General features: G+C 43.7%; 1 protein-coding gene across 1 annotated transcript in view; it reads left to right on the forward strand.

Moving 5' to 3' along the window:
- The window catches only part of sdc2 (syndecan 2), a 41,533-nt gene that overhangs the window by 13,601 nt on the left and 4,871 nt on the right, over positions 1–23,061 (forward strand). Inside the window, exons 2-4 of the mRNA XM_083981746.1 lie at positions 19,931–20,045; positions 21,038–21,210; positions 22,620–22,749. Of these exons, the coding sequence (XP_083837872.1) occupies positions 19,931–20,045; positions 21,038–21,210; positions 22,620–22,749 (418 nt within the window). The remainder of the gene's footprint in view (positions 1–19,930; positions 20,046–21,037; positions 21,211–22,619; positions 22,750–23,061) is intronic.

Below are 23,061 nucleotides of genomic sequence, written 5' to 3' on the forward strand. Positions count from 1 at the left end.
ACCCTACACTGAGTCTGGCACACAGCTCAGCTCATGCGCCCATAATTAGACAGTGCCATTAATGTGCAATTACATGAGTCATGCTAAGCCCACGTTAGATCCAGTGACTGTCACTGACAATGCAGGAGCCCATTGAGAGCTCACTTTTATTCATTTATTTATTTTCTGTGGTTTCACTCTCCTCTCCTCTCCTCTCCTCTCCTCTCCTCTCCTCTCCTCTCCTCTCCTCTCCTCTCCTCTCCTCTCCTCTCCTCTCCTCTCCTCCCCTTCCCTCCTGTTATGCTTGCAGCAATCATTCCTCTTGCTAACATTAGCTCTTAATAGACCTGTTTCCATAATTTTTTAATGTAAGTGAATGAACATATGGGCACCTGAAAGTAATTGCGGGTCCTGAAATAAGAAAATTATACCTCCGGGTTCGAGGTCTGTGTGGGTGTTAGGGGGATTATCACGGACATACAAAGTGAGTCTGGGCTGTAACATTATTTAGCACTTCTAGCATTTGGCAAGACATTACACCACTGTTAGATTCACAGCGTCACCTCACGGGTGGATTCAAAGCCTGTTTTTTAACACCCAGGGCGCTTCAGACGAAGAATAACTGCAGATAAAAGTTCACTTGTGAAATGAACTAAGATGAGCGGAGCTCTTGACTTTTAATAAACACACTTTGCAGTTTTTAAAATATTATAATTGTCAGTGGTTGGTATCAGATTTTGCCTTTGGTTTGAATAAAGGAGGATTACAGTGTCTTTGGACAGACTTTTTTTTTCTCCTAAGGCTTAACACAGTGGAGACCTGCGCATCTACATCTGCAGCAGTCATCTATCCAACATTATCATGCAACATGGTGGCCCAGACTGGATTAGAGCCAGAGGATGAAATCCTCTTCAAACACAACAATGCACCGATGGCAAGGGCTCTCGCTCACTGGATCATTAAAGCAATAACACACACTGTTTTGACTGAACGGATCCACGACCTAATGTATTTTCAAGTTGTAGAAAATACGTGTTATTTTCTGGGAAACAGGAAAGCAGCCATTCTGTCTAATTTAAAGTTTTCAGACTGCATTTGTGCGATTATAAATCCTGGAAACTGTTTAAGATTATCTGTGATGTCTTCATGCAACTCTAATTTGAACAGTATGTGCTCAACCCAGACTCTTTGGCTATAGCTGACTATTAATAAAAAACCCAGTGCAATGCCATATACCGTAGGTGACGGCGCATCAGATTTGTGCCGAAGGCTGCCAGCTCTCATGCACTTAACGTCAGTGTCAGCCAAACCCACACTGTTACCTGCTGTGTCTCAGACTCCGCTGGAAAGTGTACACCTGAGTTATATTATGTTGTGGACGGGAGCTGAGGCGTGCATTGTTCTCATCTGACAGGCAGCGAGCTGTCAGGAGTCTGCAGCTCAGTGACTGAGGCTGAGAGCGGACAGACGAAGGAGGAAACCAGTGACAAAGAAACAGCTTGTTAAAACATTAGACAAATTGATGCTGTTGAATTTTTTTTTTTAAATGACAGCCAAACTTTTTTTGTCAACATACTGTAGTATCACTAATGTGTCTCACTGAAGAGATGGCATAGATTGCAACTTTTAATTATACAACCACCACAATGGCCTGACGCAACTGTTCATTTTCTCGATTCATTTTAATATGTTTCATCCTATTTAATTGATATCTTTAACTGTTGGATGAATTATGAGCATGTTGCATTGTCTTTGAAGAGACACATTGAAGTTTTTTTAATAAGATGTTGCTATGTCACACATTTTCTTAATTAACCCCTGTCCCTGCAGTGCAGTGAGATTTGAACACATCTCAGGTTTTTCTTTTTTTATTTCTTCAGATTTGTCTGACAGGTGGACTGATAGGCCTGATGCCTCAGCGAGTGTCACGCCAGCAACAAAAACACACACTCGCACACTCACGCGTATGGCAGTACACATACAAACACGCTCACCGTTGGTCAGGATTACCCTGGATAATGGGATCAGAGATCACCACCTGCTGTTCCTCTCATCCCTCCTTTGCCTCTTTATTCCTCCTGTTTATCCACTCCTTAAATCATTACTGTCCCCTTTCTCTTCCACGTCCCGTCTCTCTTTCTCTCTTTATCTCTCTCTGACAACTGAAACGTGTGCGACTTCCTTCATTAACCTCTCTCACAACCTTTGCATCGTTTCTGTCTCTGCATAGCTAACACATTGTCCCAGCTGGAAGTTGTGGCACAATTTCTCCTTGACCTTTTTAACCATCCCGTGGATCTTATTTATTTTTCAGCAATCCCCCCCTCTCCTTAGTCTTTTCCTCCCTTCCTGCACCCATGCCTTTCTCCTCCATCGCTCCCATCATCCCATTACGGGTTCCTCCCCTCGCACTGTCGGCCTGTGGCCCTGCCGACTCCCTTGAGTCCAAATCCTCTTAAGGAAAAGGCTTGGATGGGAATTCAATCGCTGCACCACAAGGATTGAACCAGATCAGCCAACAAAGCGGCAAAATCGTTCTCCCCTCCCCTCCTTCCTCCTCGCATGCCTCTGCCCCATCTGCCCCTCTCTCTCTCTTTCTCCCCCCCCACCCCCTCCGGCTTTCATCTCAGGTGATAAAGGCAGAGCTGGCAGCGGTGAGAGATTGGTGTCCTGGATGGAGGAATGTGGCACATCATCATTTTTTTCCCTCTGCACACTGATAAGTCCATAAATGCCCATATGTATTAACAGGGATGGAAATTTGGTGCATTTGGTTGGCTTTTTTTTTCTTTCAATGTGGACTTCCTACTTTTCTAGCCACATATTTGTATTGCACCTTCTTACTCATGTCATCTTGCAACTAACTGCAACATCTTGGTTAAATATAATCAGAGCAAAATAGAACTCCCAAACCCACATCCTCCGCCACCCTTTCCCCTCCCATCCACTGTTTTCTATTTTATGTGGTGAGGAAGACGGGGGGCAAACTTTGACCCCTAGAGTTCTTGAGAGAGCTTTCATGTTGCGGTGTTAATGACCTGGCAATGAAGGGTCCATAGTTTTTTTTGGCGACAGATTGGCTACACTGAGACATAGAGATATTAAATAGGGTGGAAAAAACTGGACTCTGTTAGAGTTGGAACTGGTTATCCATCTGTATCCAAACACATTCACACACACTTTGCTAGTGTGCGTACATACAATATGTGAGCACAAAAAAACCCTGAAAAACTAAAGATGCAATCATGCACACCTTTTTTTTTTTTAAACACTAGTGAACCACACAAGCTTTTAAAAGGCAGAGTTGATGGAAACCATACCCCTTCATTGACAAAGTGACAGAGAAAACCAGACTGCCTGAGGTGTGTGAGACGTGTTTTGTGACATGCAGCACTATAGAGGACTGTGGAGTTGGCAGCAGCCACTAACAGCAATCAATGAATTCAAAAGAAATAGTAAGATATCTAACCCAGCTCTGTGCTTATTCAGCCTCCTGAAAAGTGACCGACTAACTAACCCATCTTATATATATTTTTTTTAATTCATGCTCTCATTTGGCAGCTGGAAGCGGATTGACCCTGCACCTTAATTGTTATAAGACAAGTTGATAAGCTTAGCTCCAAGTCGGGAGCACATGATCAGTGATTAATGACATTGACCCCCTTCTTCGAGCCAGAAACTATGTGCATTCCATTGTTTCAGAGATTAAAGGTACATAGTTTAAAACACTTAGCAGCTCCCCCTTTCTGTTTGACATTAAGTGTACGCCAGAAGTATAACAGCTAATAGGAGGCTGAGGGCAGAATGTCATTAGTGCCACTGTGTGTGTGTGTGTGTGTGTGTGTGTGTGTGTGTGTGTGTGTGTGTGTGTGTGTGTGTGTGTGTGTGTGTGTGTGTGTGTGTGTGTGTGTGTGTGTGTGTGTGTGTGTTGCCAGATTGAACTCTAGAGCACCAAGACATTCGGGGTGTGTGTTGTTTTCAGCATGAAATTTTCATGAACAGCATTTGGTAAAACTCAAACAACTGTTCAGCTCAAGAACAAAGAGTGCAAGTACAAAGCATGCAAAGGCATCATGAAACAAATGCATGCACATACACAAAGACTAATTATAGTGATAGGGTTCAAACAAAACACATTCCATTGTGTGTGTGTGCTTTTGTTGACAAAGAGCAGGCAGTCAGTGGTGCAGATCACAGGCTTCTGACTGACCCCATGAGCTGCTCAGGTGATTATGATACTTGTTTACTGCATGTGTGTGTGTGTGTGTCATGTGGTCATGTGTAGTATAGACATAGTTACACACACTCACACACACCTACAGATATTTGCATGTACACACAAATATTCATTTCAGTTGACTTGTCCAGCAGCAGCAGCAGCAGCAGCACCTGTGTTAGTGCAGGAATGGTTGATATTGTTGGCCTGCCGCGGATTCAAAGGCTGCATTCATCGCTTTCCAGAGCACTGACTGACACACTGACGACCCGATGGTGTGTGTGAGTGTGTGTGTGTAAAGTAGAATGAGAGAAGGCAATGCGTGTGCATACTGTATGAGCACAGGTCATTGCACAGGCCAAAGCAAGACAGTTTATAGCGTGTGTGTGTGTGTGTTCATGAACATGTGGCAGCTCACGTGTTAATGTGTACATACATGTCTGAGTGTGTGTGTGTCCATGTCTGTGTGTGTTTTTGTATCCAAGGCACTGACTGTGTGTATCTTTGCCTGTGGCACAGGTGTGTGTGTATGCACAGCAGAGGTTTATATAACCAACATGGTGATTGATCTCAGCTGGGAGCCCCGTGAAGCTTTTGAAGTCTTTTACCGCTGTTGAATAATGGTGGGCTATATTTACTTAGGAATATGTTTTCTAATGCAAATAAAGTACAACTCCACTCATCTGTCTATCCACACGCTGCCCTGGTTTATATAAAAAGGTTAAAAAAGCACGGACCTGAGACATCGCACACGTACAACCAGTCAGATTTTTCACACTCCCGCAGTCGTAGTTTGTGCTTCCAGCTCAGAATAATAATAATTAAAAAAAAACAAGTGGTGGGATGTCAGAGTCAAGAATGAGTGTGTACCAGCAAAGCGTCACCGGTGGGGGGTCAGAGGACATGAGCGTCTTGCTTCTATAATTGGAGCAGGAGACGCAGCGACTGAAGAACTCTATTTATTTACATGCATTTCAGTGTCCGCTTTTCAATTTTAGAAAGAAAAAAAAAGTGTATAAATATAGCTCCAGCCTAATATGACACTGCTGTTTGTTCAAAGTGCTTATTCAGTTCACAAAGATATAAACCAGGGAGAAGCAGCAAATCCCTGTGTTTGAAAAGATGCAGCACATGTTTTTTTCTGAAACGATCAGTGATTATTGGTGATGAAGCAAATCTGGGATGACTCACTATCCCAACAATAAATACAGTGTACCATGGGCTTAATGTTAAGCTCCCACAAATAATTGTAGAAACATTTTCCATCCGCCCGCCCCCCTGTCCTCTTAGCAGGCTGCATCCAAGGACATGAGATAAAGAGAGACCTGTTTTCTCTCCTGCTCTCCCTTACAGATGGTCTTGGCACCCTCTCTAAGTATTACTCCTTCCCAAGATTTTAAACCAGGAGAGTCTCTCCGTCTGTCCGTCTGCTGACAGCAGCTGAGCACAGCACAGCACAGCACAGCTCCAGTTCTGGGCCACATGCTACTCAACTTAACCCTGTAGGCCTCGCAGAGAGCCTGTTGGCGCAGCAGCAGCAGATAAGAGCCACACATACAGTACATTTAAATAGGAGGCGGATGCATATGCATGCATTCCTGCCCACTGAGCTGAGTATTACATAGCAGCCATGACAGATGAGAATTCTTGTACAGGCATTGATGGGGGATGTTATACAGGCTCTGTATTCTCCTCTATTCTATTATACACCACAGCTCCTGGGAGAATACCTGCTAAGTTAGCAGCACAACTATTAATTTCCTGCTCGTACATAGACGAAAGGCTGGGGGCTCATATAGTGTGCACCTGTGGGCTAAAAGTAAAAGCTCAGTAAGTTTTAATGTGATGCAGGTGAGGGGCTGAAAATCTGCTGCTTTCAGGCCAGAGGGAAACGAGACGGCTGCAGCCACAGAGGGCCGGACGCCTGATTAGTTTTGTTTTATTTTAAGGCTGAGTGAATGGACGAGGGGGTCACTGAGACCTTTCAGAGAGGAAAAAAAGCCTTTGTCCACGATGCTAATGTTCTGCGCAGGTTGAGTGGACACACCGCAGAGTTACTCATATCCAGCCACGTTCAGTCCAGCTAAAGGTTGCCAAGCAGAGCCAGAGGTGGTATATTATTATTAATTAAAGCAGGAAACTGATGACGTCCATGAAAGTTCAGTGTGTTTGTGTGTTTGTGTCGGCTGTAAACTTTTACCGGGGGCTTTCAGACATCCTCTGTTGTTGGCTTGCTTTTCATCACTGTCTGTGAGCTGCTTTTGAAGAAGGACGGTTACACAAACAGACAACACATTCACTGTGGGCTGTGAAAGTCCTTGGAAATTTGAGTGGATGGCCAAAAAGTTTTTTTTAATTAAGAGCATAGAGACATAAAGAGTTCAAATTATCAGTATGTTGGCTGAAATAAAAAACTAGAAAAATAATCAGTAACCTCGTGTTAAATTGAGCTTTGGGTATTTTTGACTGTTAATTAAAAGAATGAATCAAAAGCATGTTCAGCAGATTAATGGATCATTAAAAACCCTGAAGTGAGTATCGCTTAGTTTCGAACCTTTGAAACGATTAGTTTGGACAAAATCTGCAATTTGGAGGCCGGGTTATCTGGGACTTTTTGGGACATTTTATTGATGTCCTGTTGTCATCAATGTCAAATCTTACATGAAAAATACCAACTTTGAGTTGTTTTTTTTTACTTAACCAATTCAAATCCTCAAAATCAATTTTATAACAAGTCTTGGTAGAAACACTACCTTGGTTTAGAGGAATACAAACCTCATTTAATTCTGTGTGTAACCCAGACAGATGGTTTAAATGTAAGGAGAAGAAGAGCTGGGACTTGAGGTGGTATCACTCAACATTCAGCTGGTGAGCGGTCTTCTTCACCTCCAGTCGAAGATTGAACTGTTTGTAAAACGTCTATCCCCCTCTATCAGCTCTGGTTAAACAAGCTCCATACAGCTGCTCACATTTGTGTGTGTACACGGCTCGACTCCATTTTGAGTCCCTGCGAGCGGTTTGAACCTCTGATATTGTGGCATGTGGCATGATACGGGGCTGCGCTATCACTCCCAGCTAAATGGAGAAACTCCAGATTGTTCCCATGCTGCGCCTTAGTGCTTTCGGGTTACTGGAGTCTTTGAGATACAGAATATGAAACCTGTTTTATATAAGACACTTAAATCTTTTTTCTCTCTCTCTCTCTCTTACTGTGTTTGCTCTTCTCTACACAGCTCGAGCTTTTTCTGTTAAGCTTCATATTTCTCTCCTGTCTGGAGGGAAGAAAGCTGCTGTGCTGCAGCAAATCTTTACTGTTCCCCCTTCCTCCTACTCCTCCTCTTCCCCCCTCCTCAGCATCAGAGATGACTGCAAGGTGAAGCCTATTTCCCAGTGTCTAGAGTTTCACAGCTGACAAAGAATCTAGGCTTTCACGTGCATATCAGAAGCCCGTGGATCGGCAAAAGTTGGGGAAGGGGGGGGTGATTAGAGGAGAGAGGCGAGGAGGAGGGCGTGATCAGGCACTGAGCAGCAGCAGCAGCAGCAGCAGCAGCAGCAGCGGCGGCAGCGCTCGCCAGGCCTGGGAATCTGCAGAGCTCCTTCTTGTGCAGGAGGCAGAAAGAAAGCCAGTTACGGTCCATGAGGCTGGATACCACAGCACTGAGGTATTCTCTAAATAGGGCCATGTTGAAGCCTCATGAGTTCCACATTGTTCCCCCCTCGTCTTTATGAGCTCTGGCAGCAACTGAGGGAGAAATTTCACAGTGAGAAGGTTTACATTAAGTTTACATTAAATCCGATCGGGGGCCTCCGAAGAGCCACTTGACAGAATGAGACGGCCTTTAATTACAGTGGTGAAATATTTAGTGGTCTGAGAAGAAGTAAATTGGCTGTAACGCGTTGCGGCATGTGAGAAAAATCCATATTCATATACGGTGAAACAGACGCACTTTAATATAAAGCTGCAGCGAGATACGAATGATGCACTCGCTGCTGGAGTCGCCTCTTCCTTTGTTACCATCACTACCGGACAGGTGGGGGTGACGGCGAGGCGGACGCCATTTCTTTCTTTTTTCCTCTGTTGCCGGTTGCGTTGGGGTGGTCTGTCAGCGTGTGTCTGTTTTTCTTGGAAGCCATGAAATTGACTTTCTTCCTGTTGGGAAGCAATACTGCGAGGGAGGAAATCATAGCCACTCAATGTTGTGTCTCACTGGTCTGTGGGAAGGGAAAATAGAGGATCATGTGGGGCCGGTTCAAAAGCAGCAGGTTATGGTAGGCAAGGTTACAATTCCACCCACGTTTGCCGTTTGCATGGTATGAGTTAGACCAATATACACAACTGGAGATGAGGCCGTCAGTGTTTTTTTGTTCATGTTTGTTAGCTTGGGAGTAACAATTAAATCCCCAGTCCAACTTTGAGATGCCAGAAAAGCGTTTCGCCTCACATATGGATTCAGTTTGAGATGTCGGAGTGGACTTTTTGTTTTTGGAAAGACGGAAAAACAAAACCACCGCCATGTTAGCGAGGCTTTTGCATGGATTATTATTGGAACTGGATACTGGACTTTTTTAGAGATGGCGGCCACTCACTTGGATGAAAATTGCTCTCCCAGGGAGTTCGCCAAAAAAAGTTTTCTAGCCCTTTCCCTGGTTGGCGTCCACGCTGTGCGGCCCCCTCTGCACGTGCACATTAGCGCTCTGCCCACTGGCGCCGCCTGCACGTTCCTTTGCTCAGGCCACAGACTTAACACTGGGATGATATCAGGAAAATATGCCACTTTTAACTGTGCTGACACTGGGACAAATTGGCAGTGGAGCTGAGTGGTGGTACCGCATCCAGCTGTTGTAATACATCATGAGTGCTCTCAGTGATCATGCTGACATAATGATGTGTAGAGTCCAGTAGAGGAGACATCTCCTTGGAAAACCACAAATGCAAACCGTAGACGAAGAGCCAGGAGATCGCCCAAGTCATTAGGACCCATCCTTTCATCTGTCATCTTAATATTAATAATATTTCATAGAGATCCATCCAAAGTTGTGGACTCGGCTACCGGCTGTGTCATCGTCACAACCACACCACAAGCCATGATGTGAATGGTTCATCATGTCAACAATCTACCCCGTCCTCCAAACGACCACTGGTTTCACTCCTGTGCTGCTGCTGCTGCTGCTGCTGCTGCTGCTGCTGCTGCCGCCGCCTCTGTGGGCTGAAAATGTTCTGGCTGTGCAGTGAAGAGGCAGCTGATCTGTTATATATTTCAGAAAGTCAGTGTATTTGCTCAGCAGTGTCAGGCTGAGCCGGCCGGGCCGACAGTGATGTCCATCGAGCAGCAGCACTCACAGACCACTAGACGAGCCTGCTGCATTTGATTGTCCTACAGTCATAGTCGTTTATTTAATCTTTATGGGGACATAAAGTTGGGCTAATGCACCCGTTAAAGGCCGGTCTCAACCTTTTTCAAATAACAGTGTGAAGGGCAGCGTCGGAGGATTGAAAGGGTAACTCGTCATCTTTTCATCTGCATTCTCATAAAATCCTTTTTTAGCCTCTCGTCGTGAGCCGAGCATCTCGTTTGGGTTGTATAGAAAACATTTGAAATGATTTAACAAGTCGGGAAAAAAAAGATGTGCTGTGGCCACGAATACAGATTTTGTGCCGATTACTTGATATATGAAATGAAGGCTTCTGTGCACGAAGCAATAGAGAGAAGTGATTGAGTATCTGGTGGAGACATTGAGACATGTAGCCTTGTATTTGACCCGAAAGTGAATAAAACTGACCTTTTTCCACGTTTGTTGTTTTTGTTGGGAACTATTTTCAGATGAGGATGAATCCACACTGGGTTTAGGATGATTTGATTTTTGTCTTTTCACAGAATTAAGATTCATTTATCATTGGAGTGCCTCACAGTGTCCCACCTTCAGCTCTTGGTACAAGCCACAAGCTTCGCTCAGTGCAGACACCCTTGGCAGTCTGAGCTGGAAACCCCTCCTGCTCCCGCTCCTGCTCCTGCCCACCCCCCACCCTTATGGAGGGGCTTGAGCCCTGTGGAATGTGGTGTATGCCTTCCTATGTCAGACGGCCGTTTGTTTTGGAATAGGAGCCGATATGAATCTGAGCTGAAAGCACCCACATGCTCAGCTTGTGCTCAGGTTGTGGAGGTGGGAGGGGCTTTCACCTACAGAGACGTGATCTAATCTTTTTCAGAGCAGGGAGAAAAATGAAAAGAGTTGGGAGGGGGGGGGGGGGATTTTTTTCCAAAGGTTACTGTACAGTGTGAAGCTTCTTGAAATAAATGCAGCTCAGAGACATCACTCTGTAATGTATCTATGTAAAGCTGCTGTGTTGTGTTGACTCTACGACCTCTCTGTTTCAGCCACATCAGAGAGCGACGGCTGCAAGATGTTACAGATGTTGATATGTATCATATCTCACATGGCTGGAACACATTATTCCAACAGTCTGGAGTTATTTGGTCAAAAGTGGAAGCTTGTGCATTAAAGTGAGGGGAGTCGAGAGATGTGCAAACTGCAAATGTCACTAGTTGCTCTCGCTCTTTATCTCAGGCGCACTCTTGCTCTTTTGCATTTCCTCTCTCTGCTCTTTGTCTGTGTCTCTCTCCCACCAACCCGCCCACCCACACACACACACACACACAAACTCACCGCGACTCAGCTGGAATAGCTCCAGACCTTAAGGGCTCAGAGAGAGTTTGATTTGTGTTGACTTCCGGCAGGAACTCCCCCTCTCCTCAACCCACAGCTCAAAGACTATCAATTAGTTCCTTATTATGATCCCTGGGAGGGCAATAAAAGTTAGAGTGGGTTCAAAGAGCACAAAGGCGCACACACACACACACATACACACTAACCTTTTTTGGCCTGTAAGAGTTCCAGTTGGGGCATCCTCTCCTCTCCTCTGCTCTTTTCCAAACAATGCTCAGCACCCACACACACACATGACTCACAGAGAAGTTCATTCTCTCTGTCTTGCCGGTAGTTTGCTCACTCATCAGCAGGTGTTTGTGGGACAAATTGAATGTTTGGATGTCGCCAACTCCTCTCCTGTCCTGTCCTGTCCTGTTATTTCTTTTTCTTTTTTTTTCTCCATCTCTAATAACAACACCACACCAGATCCAGCTGTGATTCATACTACTTCCTCTACCGAGCAGCAGCTGCCTGCTCTGGCGATGGCTGATGCTGCTCGAATCCACTGAAGCCAATTTGTCACCCTGTATAGCCACCAGACTCCCCTTGACTCATCTTCTTCTGTCAGCCCCTCTCCCGCTGTCCACCTCTCCAAACACCGGGGAGGCTATTGTTCACTTCCTCTCCTCCTCACAGACACTGAAGAATTGCAGAGCAGAAGGAAGTTTTTTTTTTTCTCTTTTCCTGCTGATGACATATCCTCTGTGTTTTTCAAGTGACACTGTGGTTTTGCTTTATGACCATTTCTGAGAAAATATAGGACTTTTTTTTTAAATTGTGGATTGCTAAATATCATACAGGGAGCCTGAGCTACTCTATAATTATAAGTCAATAAGTCAAAAGTGCAAAAATCACAGCTATGATGGAATAAGAAGATTTTTTTTAAAGGACAAAATACCACACTGTAGTTGCTAAATTCATCCAAGTCCAACATGTATGTAATTGATTGAACCTGCTGAACGTATTATCAGCTCTTCACTTGCACCCACTCCTCTTTTCCTCTGTTTCTTGAGTGTCCTGTCTGTGCTGTGATAAAGCCCAAGTCATGGAGGAGGAGGAGGAGGGGGAAGAGGGGGAGAGGGGGGGCACTGTGGGGTGTTGGGGGGTGGGCAGAGTGCAGTTGCTGCCTGCCACACTGTGTTACTGTATTGACCTTCTGTATGGATCTGTGGCAGCCCAAGTAGAACAGATAAAGTGAAAGCCAGCAGGCCGATCTGCCACCTTTACTTTGTTAATTAGGGATTATCACACTCTGCCCTCCCTCTCTCTCTCTCTCTCTCTCTCTCTCTCTCTCTCTCTCACGCTCTCTCCCTCTCACACACACACACACACACACACACAGAGACCCTCCCCTCTCGCATATTATCGACTCCCCTCACAGATGTAGATATTTGTGGGGCCGGCTGTGACAAAGAGAAGTGACTCAGAACAAAGCCGACAGTCAACAGTAAAGCTATCATATGAAGACTGATGAGATTTTGAGAGTGAATACTCACAAAGTCACGAGTTTCATGACTGATTAATCTGTTGACTATTAATAATAATGAATAATTTCAGGCGTCACGCCGAGCTAAGCTAACTGCTCCATATTTAACGGCCAGATGTGCGAATGGTAGGCTATCAATCTTCTCCGCTTAATCCTCAACAAGGAAATACACGCTTCTCCTAAAAAAATAATAATAAGACGATTAGCTTAATGAGGATAAAGACAAAATTCTCTTTATGACTTATGATATTTTATTTAGCTCCACCTGCTGCCTTTGAAGAACATTTTAAATGAACGAGCTAAAGCAAGCGTGTTCAATTAAATATAGGAAAAGCAGAGGAGGCAGCAGCTGATGTAGCGCCATACACCGTAGACGCTGCCATGAAATATGGAAAAGTTACAGTTGTGAGGCACAATGCCTTTATACATGCTGTAATGACTGTGCCTGGAAAGCCGAGACGGATGTTGTTTTCCTCTGCTGTGGTTCTCTCTGAGCTCCTGAAGTAGATTTACAGAAACAGTTAAGAAGCAGAGAGAGCAGCAGACCGATGAAGGAGGATCTGAGACGTTGTCTGTCTGTCTGTCTGCCGGCCCCCGTGCACTTGTTTTCCACTTTTTCCTTCCGTCTGAAGTCAGTGTTATAGTGTGTGTGTGTGTGTGTGTGTGTGTGTGCGCGAGTGTGTCTGTGCATTCGTCTCACGCCTTTGGAGATGTGAGAGCTGGATAAGGGTCTGTGTGTGTGTCTGTGTTGGCACATATGTGTGTCCCATGGGTGCTTTTCATGCACACAGATGTTCAAGTGTGTGTATCTTTGTGTGTGTGTGTGTGTGTGTGCATTCCTTTGAGGAACACTATTTTCCCTGGCCTGACTTGGAGTTGAGCTAATATTTGTTGTGTTAGAAGTGAGAGCAGTGTGTCAACAGCAGAGAGTCGGGAGCCCAGGGTTACTTCAGATGACTCCATACGTATCCCCTCATCCATCTCTTATAGGAAGGAGCGAGGGATGCAAACATAACACTGACTCACACAGTCACACACACAGACACACACACACACAGATACTGTAAGCTCATACAGACCCAGTGCCTTTCAAGCCCCGCTAGGCATGGACATGCTGATTTTGACAGGCTTTTAGCAGAGCAACCTCCAGGCCACGGGATTGTCTGCAGCAATGGGTTGTTTCCCCCCCCCTCCCTCCCTTCTTCCCCCCTTCTCTTTTCTCATCCTCCCTCTCCCCTTTTGTCCACCCCCCCACTCTCTCTTTTATCTCACACTCTCCTCTCTTCAGTCCCTCCTTCTCTGTCATCTGCATTTTGTTCAAGTCTCGCAGTTCCGCAGCTCTTCACGTCTCCTTCGAATTCACAGGTCAAACAGACAGCTGGGTGACAGGCAGACACACGCAGAGACGGCGTGGAAGCCGCTCTCCTGTTGCCTTATTAGTTCATTAGCGGGCAGAGATGCCAGCAACGGCAGCGGCAGGTTCTCACAACTAATAGAGCGCGCTCATCGCTACAGTAGCTACTGGCTCATTATGGCACTTCGCCCTCCTCCCTCCTGGCTTTCACTCGCTCTCTCCGTGCCTGTCCCCTCTTTTTTTCCCCTTCACTGTCTGTAAGCATGATCAGACTGTGTAGTATCCACTTGTTAAGGTGGCTAAATGAGCCTGTCTGTGTGTGTGTGTCGATGTGTGTGTGTGCAAACTCACATGTCCTCCTGTGTGACTGTGCTTGACAGGGCGCAAGGCTCTACCAGTTATTCTCCTTAATGATGAAAAGAAACGCGCCAGAGTCGACTGCAGCTTTAATAAACATTTAAAAAATTACATTTGAAATGTCAGGAAACGTGTGGTTTAGTCTGTGATATAGGCTTTCATCACAAGTGCAACCAAATTCATGATCATAAAGTAAAGGAGAGTCATAAAAATAGAAAAAATAGCAGCAGCTACCAAAGCTTTTCAGTCATACAGGGACAAGTAAATGTTTAAGGCAGGACACGATTCAACCTAATGTGCGCTTGACGTAACACAACCCAGGTGTTCACACAGGCTCAAGGTAAACTAAAGAAATATGGCCTTTACACTACAAAGAAGTCCACCAGTCATCCATGCTGCAGCTTTCCTGAATTTGATTGATCAAAAGATAAGCAAAGACTCATCTTGTGATGGGTGATCTTTTTGGTACTGTATCAAGCCAGCGACATCATTCATATGTTGTGTTTACTCATACTGCACCTAATGTCAGTGTGAACGTGACCCAACAAACCAGACAGTCGGTGTCCGTCCTGTGCTTCAGATGCTGTTATTCATTTTTCACCAAATGGAGAACCTCAGATAGAGGATGTGCGTGATGAAGGCAGCGCGCACGAGTGTCGGAGGCTGCATGTGGATTTCTATAAGCGTGAACCTCTGCCCTCGTTTCTTGCTCACTTTTCTTGTGCACAAAGGCGACATGCTGCTTTGAGAATGTGTAGTCTTTGTGTGTGGACGATACTGTCCTCTCTTAAGTATCACTCTGATGCTTTCCATCTCCTTCTCTGTGTCCTCCAAGGCCTCATCTTTCTCCTCCTTTTTAAAATCCACTACAAGACGTGCAAAGACTGAGCTCGAAGAATGGAAGTGTAAAGTCTCATCTGTGTACTTGCTTTATTTGCTCTGCGGTGGGGTTTAAGGATGATTTAACACAGAGGCACTGCAGTGGAAATCCAACTCCTTGGATACTGCTGATTTCTGTGTGAGGTTATGGAAGTATTTATCAGAAGAGAGCATACTGTGATATTGGTATAATATGTTACACAAGAACATCCCCTCCTCTCTTAACTGTACACAGCAGTGGCTAACTGTAACGATCAATACAAAACACAGTATGGCCTCAGAGAGCCAGTCGAATGTGAGCTGCTGTGAAATGGTTTCCTACGTTTGGATTCGATGCAGATTTACTGCAAGTCTTAAAGTTTTTTTTATTTTTCGCAGGTTCATGAAACTTTAATATCACATTAGCTTTCAGATTTAGTGAATGACAACATAGAGACGGTGAGGGAAGGAAGGAGCACTGTTTTGGTTCCTAAGGAGGGATGAGTCAGTAGATTCGCTGAATAATAGATGGGATTCAGAAATTGTTCACCGTCATGGCAAACCTAACGCTGATTGCCAAAAAAAAAAAAGAAATACGTGGCTAAATTAGACATTTCCATCTGGATCAATTTGCCTGTCCCCGAATCAATCTTGTAAGTGACACTGCAGGATTTCTCTTATAATTACTCTGTAGAGTAGAGCAGCCGTGCTACAATCAAAATGGTTGTAAATGGTTTTCAGTGTTCACTCTGCTGTACTTGGTGGTGGATTGATGTCCGCTAGAGGCTGTGATAAGAACAGAAAGCAGAGACTACCTGTAAATGTCACTGGATTGATAAAAAGAGCAAAAGTTTATCGGGGCTGCTGCGACTGTGCACATGCATGTGTGCAGTGCACTAGCGATAGAGGCAGTCTCCTTTATCAAGTTTATGTTGTCTATACTCCCAAGCACACACACACGTTTGTAGCCTGGCCCAGTGTGTCAGATGAGGTCAGTGAAGTTTATGAAGGTCAAACAGACAACGTCTTCCGCTCAGATCTGCACTGATTTGCTGCCGTGTGACTTGTACTGTCTCTAATCCAAATACTTTGTTCAAACTGTGGAAACACGAGGATTACAGAGGAGACGGACGACTCGTGCAACCTCCAGCTTGAAATAAATCAGCCCTCTGTATACTCAGTCGGTGCACAAAAGGTAGCACAGCTCTCGGTTGGGTTTGGCCTCCTTGTTAAAAGAGAAGTTTATTTTGAGAAATATACTTTTTTTTCCCATTCTAGCAGAGCGGTGGATGAGGAGATTGAATTTGTGTTATTGTAAACAAGTTACTTGGTTACAGCCACTGTGATAAAACAAGATAATTGCAAACACACTCTATGAGCTTATAGACTAATAGACTAAATGCAGATATTCATTCTATACAATGCAACTCTGAAAAAGCAGGAAATCTAATAATTAACTGAATCATTGACATTGTATATTCGCTAACTTTCTGGCAAGAGAACAATACAACTATAATAAGCTTCCTCCTTGTACTTAACTATGCACATTATTCATCCATTTGTTCATTTAACAAGTCAGGTGAAAGTGTTTTCATCATATTTATAATGTCTTTGAAATCTACATTTAATAGACCCGGAGGGAGTTAAAGCTACACTGTTATTACTATTCATTTGTTCACACATTTGCTTTCATGTGCGTGTGTGCTGTAGAGTTATATGCTCAATTGCCCGCTCTAATGTGTGTATGTATAATCAATGAATCAATGAATGCTTGCATACATTTGTAAAACATGTCTAGTCATGCATGCGGATGTGTGTGTGTGTGTGTGTGTGTGTGTGTGTGGCCTCTATCTCATTAGTGTCCCTTTGTCAGCATTTGATCTGTGGCCTGCCTCCTTATGGTCCATTGTGCTCATATCACCAGTGCATAAAGACCTGTGGTCCGCATGGACCGGTGAATTGATTTGCCAGGCTGTTGCAGCAGAGGGGGGTGGGGTGGTGGTTGGGGGGGGTGTTTGGAGGGAAAGAAGGCAAGAAAGGTTAAGATAAAGTTGCTTTGAACAAATTCTCTCTTTGATCAGGCGGCTCAGCGGTGAAAGGCCTTTCTTCCAGAAGTCAGAGGCAGTTGAGAGAGGAGAGATGGAGATACACATTGTTCTGTTTAATCTGGCCTCTGTCTTTCTCCTCTCTCTGTTGTTACTGTGTGTACTCCCTGCCTCTTTGTTATGGAGAGTGCCGGGCCTTTCTTTCATGACCTGCACAAAAGCACACGTATGCACACACAGTGACTTAAAAGCATTGAACACACTCACATTACAACACTGAGCCTAATTGGAAATGCTGAAATGGAGATTGGGGGGGGGGGGGTCCATCATTGAATTCACTGATCCAGCAAAAAAGGCCAAAGAAAATGTGTTCCAGCTTCTAAACTGTGAGAATTTGCTGCTGTCGTGCAACATAAATTGGATACATTTGAATTTTGGACTGCCATGTGAACGAGACAAGCAACTTGTGATGGAAGTTTTATGCTCTGCTTTTTTAGATACTTTCACTTTTATTCTATTGGGCCCAAAGGGAAAACTGCAGCCAGAAGAAACATGGAACATAAACACTTTACCATAAGGCACATAAAACATGATTTAAAAAACCATTGAAACTCAATGTAAAACATCAGACTAAACCACTAAAGGAGAAGAAATGAACTGACAGACTATTTAATAATGAAAATGTTGCAAAGTTAGAGCTCTGCTCACTTTTTTATGTGCAGGACTCAGGAGTATCTAAAACAGATACAAAAACGCAAAGATTTCTCTTTGCCCTGTTTCTCAGCTTTCCTATTCTTTGTGTTAATAATAATAATAATAATTATAATAATAATAATAATAATAATAATAATAATAATAATAATAATAATAATAATAATAATAATAATAATAATAATAATAATAATAAAAACTTATTTCCTGTCAAGCCAATTGATTATTTCCTCCAAGTGAGCCTCATTCAGCCCCAGGTTTATCAGCTCAACATCCTCCAAGCAAAACTGGAGCTGTAGCAACCAGCTTAATGGGTGCCACACACACACACACACACACACACACACACACACACACACACACAAACACACAGGGATGATATATTGTGAGGTTTCTCTTTTGTGTTCTTTTCTTCCAAAGCAGGACTATCAGTATAGAAGGGGCAGTACAGCCAACCACAGATTGGTGAATAGAAGTTGAATGGATGTTGCCATGGATGCGTTTATAGCTATTCCAGTCACACACACTGAACACAACACTTTTAATACAGTAGTTACATGTTGTGTACCATGGGCACACACATATTTGTACAAAAAGGGTTGTTGTTATTTTGACATATCCTTCATACAGTGTATGTGATTGAGTAAACCACTGACAGTGAAAACTCTCATCCCCTGTTCTTATTTCTCATGGAAATCTCAACTTTACTCACCACGTGAGCAGCTGCTTTTTAAACAAACAGCCTCTGTTAAACTGTGGTCTTTTCAGCCCGTCACTCCATTAAGCCGGAACACAAACATTCCCACTAGTCAGGCGGGTTGTCCAGGCGACGATAGTGTGTGAGAGGGAGTAGATGTTGTTGTGATTGGACCGTCACCTGTGCTGCTGCGCTTCATTTGATCATAAAACGGGGACACGTGTGTTGTTGTTGTTAGCCATGCTGGCGTTGTGTCCATGTGACGGACTGACCACAGCTCTGGACCAGAATGAAATAACTCACCAGCTGATGAATGAACTGACAAGAGTCCTAGTACAGAATAGATATTCAACGTGTCCAGATGAGGAATCCTGCAGATTTTTCTTGTAGCTCCACCATAGGATCAATATCTGTGGTTTTGAGTGAAATCTTTGGACTTGTGCTGAAATAATCGGTCAATCATCAGAATCAATACTGATGGTGAAGTGAAGGTGCCGCTTTTCTTTATCTCATGTGGCAGCAATCTGAATGTCTTTCGGCTCTGGGCTGTTGGTGATACATTATTTCTCCCCCACATTTATAGATCTGACCTTTGATAAATTAATCATGACAATAATCAGCAGGATAATCAATAATGAAAATGATTATTACATGTTGCCGTGCAGTCTCGACAACCGCTAAATGGATTGCCGTGAGGTTTTCTGCAGACATTCATTTCCACCTCAGGATGAATTGTAATAACTTTTGGTGATCCCCTCACCTTTAATCATCAGGGTCATCATCGGGTCAAAAATTTAATGATCAAACATCTGCCAATGTAATGACATTCCCAGCAGCCTCAGCTGTAACCTACTTTGTGACTAGAGCAAACTGGCAAACATTTGCATAGTAATGAGCTCAACTAAGAAGCTGACCACGGTTGTATTATCATTATGAGCATTAAAGGGATCCTGAAAAATAATAAACATAAATGTTTCCATGTGATGCATTGTACCAGAGTTATCTTAAAGCTAATGTACATCTGCAGTCCCTATTAGCATGCTAAAGTTAGCAGTGATTCAAATTTACGTTTGTATTTCCTACTTTACAGATGAGTGAACAAGACAGATTTGCATTCACACTGTTTTGGCTGCACTTAGCCGCCTTTTTAGATTGCAGAAATTGCAAATTTAGCAAAGATTTGCGCTGCTCAAACTGCACTAATGAGTTAAGCTTTGAATTGCTACTCCCAGAGGGGTTTCCTGCTTGCCAATTAAAAGAAATAATCACTGGCTGGAGTGTTGGTCTCAGAGCAGGAGAGGTTGTGATTAATGACTTAAGGGCGAGAATAAAATCTTGGCCATAAAACTTCCGGATTCTTTTTTGTATTTATTCATATGAAGAGAATGTGTGCTGTGTGGAGACAGCGGAGGTCTTCACCTTGTTGATGTGACGCAGTGCAGAATGAAAAGTTTGTCATGGACCTGTGCAAATTGAGACGAGTAATAATGGCGACACATGTTATCTTGTTGCTTTGCAGATAGCAGAAGCAGCCAAGACGTCCTCTCAGACTGATGACTTGTACCTGGATGATACAGGCTCAGGAGGTTATTACCCTGAAGATGATGATGACTTTAACTCAGGGTCTGGCTCAGGTAAGACACATTTACGCACGCACATTCTCTCTCACTCACAGGCTTGGCCAAGAGACACACACTCATACTGTACACGCACACACACACACACACACACACACACACACACACACACACACACACACACACACACACACACACACACACACACACACACACACACACACACACACACACACACACACACACACACACACACACACACACACACACACACACAGAGGCACACTTACTTTGCGAGCTCAGCAGGCAATTACCCAGAGGCATGATGACATTCATTTTCGAGCCTGCTGCAGGTAAGTTTTATGAACCCCAAGTTTTTTTCTTCTCCTTTTTTTCTCTCAAACTAAAGTTGTGCCATCACTTTCTCTTTATCTCCGTCTTTTCTCCTCCTCTCTTTGTCTCCTGTTTCTTTCACCACCTCTCTTTCTCTCACTCGATTTGAATTGAGATTGCCTTGTCACCCAGACTGCCGCCGGCAAGTGTGCAAATTTCACATGTCTTTTTTATTAGCTCCTCTGCTCTACTTGCTTTAAGCACCTTTACAACACTCATTCATTGGTCAGAAGTAACTCTATCGCTTTCTGAGAGAGTTGCATCGCTGCAGTAGGAAGAAGGTCAAGCCAGGTGAAAGGAGACAGGACAGTGATCAATAGCCCCTCCAATATTGTATATAAACCCTATTACTCTGCTCTGCCACACTGTAGCTATATTCTGTATTCTGGGAGATTCAAGCTGTAAATAATAGATGATGATTAAATCCACAGAGTGTGAATTAAGAGAGATTAAGTGCATAGATGCTACAGATATTAAATATTGATAACATGCATGCACATATTTTATCTGTTTGTATACATACACCCATCATAATCTTTACCACATGTTTATATGCAGCGAAGCCAGTTCCCTGTGCAAGTAAATCAGCTTGCATCTCACCAAGTATTCATTTTAATCACAGAGACATTACTTACCTGTCACCCTCTTTCTTCCAGGTGGGGGTGAGGAAGTGGTGGAGGAGACGGTGACTATCAGTACGGTTTATTTCGAGCCCAATGCAGCGCAACCCACCCAGGACTCCACCAAAGATTTCACCCCCAGGGTGGACACAGCCACGGTCAGAGAAAAGGCAAAGGACAGCACGACAAGGAAACCATTCAGAACAGAGGTAAGATGTCCCCTGAAAGAAAAGATGAGACATAGATAAGAAATGCATTCAAATATAGATTCCAATAGGAGCGAGTTGGATTACACGATTGACACCACTCTCAAACGCGTATGTCCAGGAAATGAAATCAGGAGATAGCTTAGCTTGCACTGTAAAAAAAAAAAATCATAACAAAACACCTTTAATTCCACATTCCACATCAGACTGTTGATGCTAAGCTAAGCTAACTGTCTCATGGTTGTAGCTTCATGCTTAGCATCCAGACATGACAGCAGAGTCGATCTTACTCTAAAATGTAATTCCCAAAACTTGAACTTCAAATAAATAGACACTCTGCACTTAATATTATATGTGCTGCTGCTGCTGGTTCACAATCACCATTTTTATAGGAATATTAAACTATTAAAGTAATTCAACCTTGAGGGGGAAAAACACTATGTGTTTCATATTGAGCAGGTTTTTTTTTTTTGACATGATGCAACCTGATGTCAGTAACAATCATAGTGACTCACTTGTAACTACCCTGAGTCAACAGAGAGTGGCACAGCACGTCAGTGTGTCTTTAGCTGACCCAGTATATGTCATTAAATCCCCTGTAATACCAGAAGCCGTGAGGTTGCTTTCAGGATAAAGATCAAGTGCTCACGTCAATTCTCAATGTTTTTTGCTCCATTGCAAATTGTGGGGGATTACATCTCTCTCGGACATAATCACATATTCTGGAACCAGCCTAGATCTCACGTCTGTGTTGCACTCCTACTGTACTGTACTGGATACTGCATCTGTTTGGGATTAGTCGTCAAGGTTTCAACCCCCTAAGCCTGAGCCTACCTGGCCCTTTCCCATTTATTTTCCTCTTTCCTCTGTCACTACTCTCTTGGCCAGCTGCCCCGCTTCATTTCCATTCTGGTCCTCCTGTGCACCCTCTTTTGTTGTTATTGGAAAAAAAAAGTGTTGCATACATGAGTCCTGACCCATTGGACAGGTTTTGCTTTCATGGCCCAGAGAAATTCTCTCCTTTTTCCTTAAAGGAATAGTTAAACATTTGGAAAACCCCTTTTTTTCTTGTTGCCAGGGGGGTTGTTACCTGTCACGTGTCTGTGTGTTGAATATGACACTAGAGCCAAGAGCCTGTTGGCAACAAGACTGGAACCAGTGAGACAAAAGAAAGAAAAGCAGCTACCAGCACCTGTAGAGATCAATAATTAACACTTAGTATATGTTTTATGTTTTTTTTGTGTGGTCCAAAGACGAGTCAAGCACATAACAAGATACATAATTAGCTAATCACTTTATTCATATTTACAATCATGGTCGTACTAGGGAGGACTGAGTATTTGTCAATAAATAAAATGTGAAATTAACCCCTTTCTTTCTTCTCTCCTTGCCTCCTCTTCCTCCTCTCCCAGGCACCAGTGCCAGGTACAGAGGACATGCAGAGGAACCAGTTGACTAGTACAACTAGTACCCCCGGTTCACCCCAGGAGGCCGTCGAGGTCCGCACTGAAAACCTCTTCCAGAGGACGGAGGTGTTGGCAGGTATGTGTCCCAGTAAAATCACCTCAAAGACAAACATGTGCATCTTACTTACATCTAACTCAAGTTTGTGTTTCAAGTGAGGATCTTTCTTTTGCTTGAGCCCATCAGTTTGATTCTCTAAAGCAGAGTGTTTTGCTTGCCGTCTAATTTCTCTCAGATTCTTAAGTGTTACAATGTGTCACCATATTTCTTCTACACGACAAAATCCTGGAATTTGCTGTAATATTTTCCCTACAGTCTCCAACCTAATCTACCTCTCAAAATAATCACTTTTAATAAACTCCGTCTGTGTCCCTCTGTGGGACCTTGTAG

The sequence above is a fragment of the Trachurus trachurus genome (genome assembly GCF_905171665.1).
Source record: "Trachurus trachurus genome assembly, chromosome: 11".
Taxonomy (NCBI): Eukaryota; Metazoa; Chordata; class Actinopteri; order Carangiformes; family Carangidae; genus Trachurus; species Trachurus trachurus.